Consider the following 7,228-nt stretch of genomic DNA (forward strand, 5'->3'; position numbering starts at 1 on the left):
CCACATGTTTGTATTATCATTTGTATCATCTTTTTAATGAAGATAAAACTTACATATGTTGGCTGTCCCAACCTATTAGAGAGATGTTGTACAAATAGATAGTTACGTGTAATGTTACTCTATTAAACCCTTTTGCTTTTGGTGGACTTGGCTTAAGCCAAACCAAATGGCTAAAAGCCTAAAACTAAAGGGAAGCAGTCCAACTTGAAGAAATGGTAAAGATTGTGAAGAGTGTTGTCTTTGCTTTCCCTACAATTCAGTAATCTCTCTCTCGTGCGAATCTTTCAAAGAAACATTCTCTAAACGCACACTTCCTCCGCCGCCCTCCCCCACCTCTCAAGCAACCGGCGCAGCCACGTGGAGATGCGGTAGCTGCCAGGCCGGTTCCTTTGCTGAGTTTTGCTTATCTTGCTTGGTGGGACCCGCATGAGCAAACCCTATTTTGTTATCCATCTAGATCTAATAATCTAAAGAGAAGTAGCTCAACTCTCACTTGCTTCCCAACAAGCAAATCACAAAGTCTTTGTCTACATCATGATGTCATATCATGCGTAATGCACCCAAACAAACCCAGCTGGGTTTGTACCAAACAATTAATACTTACATCAACAACTATCGCCGACAAGATTGGAACTCAAAACCGACTCCAGCAAAAATAGAGACTGAATGTCCGTTAAAATTAGGTTATCTACAACATGATCAGATCATGCATGCTCCAAAATCCAGTTGGGTTTGTACCAATCCCTAAATAGTTTTTCCAACAACTATTGTCCGTCCATGAGATTTGAATGCATGATTCCTTTAACAAAATAGAGACTGAGTATCGCTAGACCAATATTTATTGCCTATCGAAAACTTATATTGAAAAAATAAAGATATTTACATAAATTATAATAGTTAAAAGTGATAAACTTGCAAACTATGCACATGGCCAAAACTTTGTGCATTCATAATGTAAGTGGTAAGAGTTTGATGGAACAGTAAGTAGAGTACAGGGGCGCATTTGGGTGGGGGGTTTTGATAGCCAAAACATATCTTCTTCTGTGTCTAACATTCTTCACCAGATATTGAACTGCATTACAACCCAAAACATATTAGAAATGTCACAAACTCCACCTAAAAGCCGAATAAGTGATGTTTTCGTCTCGGTTGCTCACCATTTTCTTCTTCCTCTTCTTCTTTTTGTCAAGAGAGCCCAAGAGTTCCTCTTGCCGGGTAAGCGACTCCTCGAGAGCCTAAACAAGAAGCCAATTCAAATGAAGATCATACACATCTAACGTTAATAGTACCCTGCTAGTGATTGATGCAAATGACAGATTTTTACTTTCCTATTGGATTATGTTTCATGATTTATAGAGGAACTTACAGAAACCCTACCTGCTTTGTTGCCATAAGCTCTTTCTCCAAGGCACCAACCCGGCCTAGAGCAGTATTCAGCATTTCCTCCTTCTGAGCTGGCACGGTGGCTGGTTTCATGTTCAAAACAGTCATTCTCTCTTCCAACTCAGCCATGCGTTTCATGACAGTCATGAGATCTGAGCCGGAGATGGCAGCGTGTGAAGAGCCCTGGCCTTTGACCATTGTGTCACCGTCGCAGACAGTGCTGGAGTAGAAGGTGGAGTCAGTGAGCCTCTTCGGCATGCTACGTGTTAGTCTGACCATGGCGACAATGCCCATAAGAAACGTCAGAATAGCAGCCATAATCTGAGAGCCGAACCCTTCAGGAAGTTTGCAAGCATTGTTCCTGGTGAAACAATCTCCTGCTGCAAGTAAAGGAAACTCAGACCCTACGGAATATCTTAGAGCTAGAAAAGGAAAGGAAACACAATATACAAGGTCACCTAAATTCTTAGATGATTTAGCGTTTGAGAGGGCAAATTTAACATTCCCCTTCGCCATTGGCCAACTTGAATCCACGGATTTACCAACCATCGAGACACTGTCCTCGCGCCTGAAAGACGCTTCGCGAGTTTTGGCTAGGGATACCTGCGAAAATTATTTCACAGAGGAAGTTAGAACTGTCGCGACAAGAGAGGAGGGAAACTTCAGCTACAAGATACGCAGATAACAAGTATATGTGTGTCTATGCTTAGAAACATATACATGAAAAAAGGAAAGCTCTCAGTGTACGAGACAATTGCTCGGTTGAAAATTAAATTGAACTTGGAAGCTTTTTGCACTTACTTCTTCATGGAAGCGAGAAAGTGCATGATTAAGTTTAGGAGTGGAACGGCCGATGTTTAGAGCTGCACCGAGTCCCTAGGAAGATTATATGATCAAGGTATAGATGACATTTACGAACCAGAATATTTTCAAAAATCATGCGACTGAGAATTTTGAGATGATCTAATGTCCGAAATGTGACAATCCAAAAAAACTTGTCAACTAGGGGCAGGTTTATAAGGAAAAAGAAAAGCAGAAGATATGTTCAAGTAAGACCTACTTGAACTCCAGGTTTTCTTGAACATTTATGAATGCCGTTTTGAACCATCTGCAAGTACATAAATCGATACTTATGAATTCTAATTAAATTAGAAGTTAAAATAATGCATAGTAGTAATGATGCATAAAGGGGGAAAAAAAAAAAAAAGATACAGAACGGTCTTTATCTACCTTCACGATCTCAGGTTGTTTCCAGGGTCCCTTGTCCGAACGCATACAGCCTCCTTGATCAGAACAAGTACATGTACCTCCTAAAAACTTGGGCAATTCGCTGGAGCAAAGTCAAGCCAGAATATGTACATCAAAATAAACGAACTGATGGAGCAGCTTATATGGTAGTGAAGATCCTAAAAAGTCTGCCTCGTTTTGAACAGACTTACCTAGCATCAATTATTTCAAGCAACTTGCTCTGATACTTGTTGCCAAGGACCTGGAGGATGATAGTTTTCCCCGATTAATGTAGCCCTGACGAAAACAAGCACTTTTTAGCATCATAATGTATATACTCACATTAATCTTTGCTGTAGTCTTCGGGTCAAGGAACGACTTCACGCTGTTCCACAACATTCTAAAGCCAGAACCAGCGTTGATGATAAACATGCGATTCAAGGTCTGCGGTAAAAACAACAATTTATGTGGCATCATAATTCTGCCATCGACAAAATATGTTCTGAAGTTCCCGAAATTTATAGACCAAAAGATGTTAAGGCAGTACCTCAGGATAATTGTCACCGTCAATCTTCTGAAGGCGAGTAATAAGTTCCCTGGCAGCTTTGTTGAAATTCTTAAATCCCTGAGGCATTACAGTATGTTTTAAAAAAAATTATTTAACTTGCATATAACTTCAAGCAAATTTAGAAGGAAAAAAGGCTTTTCTTGCACCATCATATGCAAACTGCGTAAAACACGTATGCCTCTCAAGATTCATTGAAGTAACATCCCTTATAGTTGAAATCTTAGCACATCTTAGCAACAATTATAAACATTATACCAGCTTTTCCCTTGTTTTTCCATTGGCGATTCTAGTTTTTTGTTTTTCAAATCATTTGCTGAGTAAAAGTAGAGGTTATGGTTATCACATACCACTCCTTGCACATCGAGGATAGTTGTACTTTGATCAATGTTCTTCTTTGCTGCAATTGAACAAGCTGGAAACTTAACCGCAAATGTCCTTTCAAACTCCTGCACATGGTACTTGAGATAGCGGTCCATAGTTGTGGCTTGCATCAGCTTGGTCGCATCTATGAGGCCTATTCTCTCGATGTACACAGGTTGTCCTTCCTTGTCTATGCCATGATGTCCTTGGGGGTAGTATTGCAAGACTTCATCGAGTTCCTTGAAGTAAAAGTCCTAGAAGAAAAGATAGATACATGAGTAACTAGATTGATGGACAAATATAAACAAAAGAAATTCTGCTCTTTACTAAAAGAAAACAAACATAAAAATCGAACGGAAAGAAGTAAAATGAAATAATTAGCAAACTTCAAAAGCCTAAGCACCTATTTCTACAGAGAATACCTCCATGATTGTGTCAGCACCGAATGCCTTCCTCCACTCGAGCATGTCAGACCACATTTTCTTGGTTTTGTCGACATCAAATTTCCTGGCCTTCAAGAATCTGTCTTCCAATGGTTAAGTTAGATTGAATAAGAATGAAGTATCTATCATAAAAACCATCGAAGACAAAAACTTCTAGTGGAACAAGAAGAGGAAGAAACCTGAGCATCTTATGATAATCATCGTGCTTGAAAGGAAGAAGCTCCTCCAATATAAGAGCCTGCCGCAGCGAGTCAACAGCCTGTATCTCCTCTAAGTCATGCACATCCTCAATGTCGATAGACAAGACTTTACTACTGCTTGTTCTACCCCTTGTTGAAAAAGAATTTCTGAACCTAACAGAGGCATTCATTGCCTTCTTCTTCAACAACCCGACTTTAGTCTTTCTATCTTCCTCAGAGATTTCAGCATCAGATACTGAAAATTACACAACATAAGAGATTCATATCTATGCGCATCAAACGCGAGGCATCCTAATATGCAAAGATTTATAAGTCTACCTATCAATGCATTAAATTCCAAGGATTTTTGTTCATTCCAACATCCTAAGGTCCCTTTAAAGTGGCAACGCGCATTACAAATTCAAGACAAGTCCTCACGTTTGAAGCATACAGTTATCAAGATGTGAAAATACGTTGATTATAAATGAAATATCACCTGGTAGAGGTCCAGACATGGTGTTACTTGTGAGGAAAACGGTGTTTAATTGTCCGAAAACATTGCGAAAGTAGTAGCTGAAGGGCGGAAGAAGAATCAAGCAATCGTATCACAATTCACAGATGCAGACCCAGAAGCAAAACCCTGCCCAAATGCCTGCAATTACAGTCCCACTTGTAACCAAATGCAGCTTAAAAATAAAATAAAATAAAATAAATAAAAATAAAAAAACCAAACCGAAGAGGAAAATCGTCTAAAATGATCAGAAATTAAACCCCAATTGTAAAATAAGATATCCACGACATAGTGACCAAATAATAATGACATACTGAAAAACTGATTATTTTGCAATTGGAATTTGAAAAAATGATCGTTTTGGCAATTTCCCAACTAGAAAAGCAAATTACTTCCAAGTAAATTTTAGCAGTAACAAAAATGAGAAAACTTAAAGGGGAAATCCAATTGAACAAAATGCTTGCATTTACATTCCCACTCACAAAATCACAACCACAATGCAGCCTAAACTAAAATTTGAAAATACAACTAAAGATAAAATTAAAGGAGTTTTAACGAAACATTATCGGTACTGTTCACTTACAACACCTTTTTATCTTTTTTATTAAAACTCGAAGTTTTCAAACATTTTTTATTAGTTTTTCTTAAAATTAATTCAAATAAAATTGTGCAGTAATAAAGACAGAAAGAGGCCGAGCATTGATGCAACGAAAATATTGTTTTTTTGTGACCGAAATGTTACGAGTTCAAGTCGTGGAAACAACCTCTTTGCAAAGCAGACAACCTTGTTGGCTTGGGTCGCCATTTTAATAAAAAAGACAGAAAAACAAAATGGAATTAATAGAATTATTATTGATTTCATTACCTCTGTCCTCTGGTGAACACAGTGTTTGGGGGGCGGAAAAAAAAACAAAAATGGGGTTTTGGGGGAGAGGGAAAAGGATGGATATAAATATCCTGAATCCTAGTTGGGATTTGAGAGTTCTTAGAAAATGGCGGAGAGACAGCGAGGCAGACATGTTTGGAAGACAGACAGAAGAAAATTAGTAAATCTTGTTTTCTTTTTTTAAGGTTTCGATTCAGTTCAGAGCTTGATGTTTGACGAGGTCTCGACACAAGGCGAAACGCCAGGCAACTCCACTCAAATTTAAATAGCGTCTCTTTGATTCTCCCGGTAAAACTGTATTGCCTTCATTTCATGTATGGTTTTGTTTTCATTTTTATAAAATCTCGACGGTATGAGAACAATTTTATTAACAATAATCATGAAACAATATAGGGCATGTAATTTGATCATGGCTTACTAATATCGGGCTCGTTTAGAAATGTTACTTTGAAAAACAAACTTTGAAGAACTTCCATCGTAATACATTGAAAAATTTAATAAAAAATCGAAAAGAACTTGAAATATTTCTTGAAAGAAACATCTGGCAAGTGTTTTTCTTATAAAGCATGACCGGATGCTTTTCTAACCCAGAAGCATTTTAACTTTTCCTCTTAAATATTATGAAAATCGGTTTTGGTTATCTAAAATCACTTCTAAAAGATCGCTATATCAATAAAATCAGAGGCACCTCGAACCAACAAAAAACAAACCAAAACAAAGAATAGTAATGCAACAAAATAAGTGTTTCAACTAACTGGATTAGAGAGAGATATACATTGTGTATTTGTTGTCTCTTTTCTTCACCTGCTGCCTTATTTTTGGGGATAAGAAGTTAGAAACCAACATCCTCCCATTATATAGCGCTCCAGCAGACTCCTATGAGTGTTCATATAGAACCGTAGATTTCCAAATCTACGTATTTGGGATTTGATAGAAGAAAAATCTTGAGAGTTGGATTACCTAGTTAAATTGTTTGATTTTACTATGAATAACGGATCATAGATCTTAAGTTGTGAGAATGTATCTTGCTCGACGTTCACATGCATGACAAACTTTTATTCTAACTAAAAATAACGGATTATAAATCTTAGATTGTTACTTGTTTACGAGATAATTTGTAAATGTTGTCCTAACACAGTTGTACTTTCTGTTTTTATAGTTAACTTTTTATGCATTTTTCTTACTTTATTATAAAATCCACACCCTTTCTTTTAAAGGAAAACTAATGAAAAAGACTTGAAAACTTTGAGTTTTAATGATAAGGACAAAATAAAGGGTAAAGTGAAATAGTACCAGTATTGACTTTTTAGTGTAAAAATGTGGTTTTTCGTTAAAGTGAACAGTACCGGGTGTTTTTCGTTAAAGTTCCCTTCTTTTAAATCGTTTCATCCAAATGTACGTTTATATCAAATCATGTTACAAATATGTCAAAGTTAGACGGATAACCTTTTCAGTGAATAGAACGAAGCAGGTGTAAAATGTCACACTGAAATTATAGCACTAGGGGATGACAAATAAAAGAGGGAGGAATATATGATATTATTGAGCTTTCTTTCTTTCTGTATATTCTCTCTGTATGTACATCGATTGCAGTATGAGTGCTCTATTTATAGAGCAACTCCATATGAATATCTTCTTACACTTTGAAAATTTACAGCATACCTTTTTAAA

At 37.0% G+C, this 7,228-nt stretch overlaps 1 protein-coding gene across 3 annotated transcripts; it reads right to left on the bottom strand.

Annotated features, from left to right (window-relative positions):
- Positions 1–837: 837 nt before the first annotated feature.
- Positions 838–4,871, bottom strand: LOC126583180 (phosphatidylinositol/phosphatidylcholine transfer protein SFH12-like). 3 transcript variants are annotated; one of them, XM_050247504.1, is made up of 14 exons: positions 4,657–4,871; positions 4,161–4,416; positions 3,961–4,060; positions 3,526–3,792; positions 3,158–3,235; positions 2,953–3,054; positions 2,823–2,872; positions 2,614–2,713; positions 2,444–2,491; positions 2,185–2,259; positions 1,842–1,986; positions 1,378–1,760; positions 1,158–1,235; positions 838–1,072 (listed from the first exon to the last, which is right to left on the bottom strand). In XM_050247504.1, the coding sequence occupies exons 1-14, from the start codon at positions 4,673–4,675 to the stop codon at positions 1,058–1,060; spliced, it is 1,716 nt and encodes a 571-aa protein (XP_050103461.1). In that variant the 5' UTR covers positions 4,676–4,871; the 3' UTR covers positions 838–1,057. The 3 variants fall into 3 exon arrangements, with proteins under 3 accessions (XP_050103461.1, XP_050103451.1, XP_050103468.1); XM_050247494.1 differs by having other exon boundaries at positions 1,378–1,763; positions 4,657–4,869; XM_050247511.1 differs by lacking the exon at positions 2,185–2,259 and having other exon boundaries at positions 1,378–1,763; positions 4,657–4,869.
- Between the last annotated feature and the right edge of the window lie 2,357 nt (positions 4,872–7,228).

Source organism: Malus sylvestris, chromosome 2 (assembly GCF_916048215.2).
Source record: "Malus sylvestris chromosome 2, drMalSylv7.2, whole genome shotgun sequence".
Classification (NCBI taxonomy): Eukaryota; Viridiplantae; Streptophyta; class Magnoliopsida; order Rosales; family Rosaceae; genus Malus; species Malus sylvestris.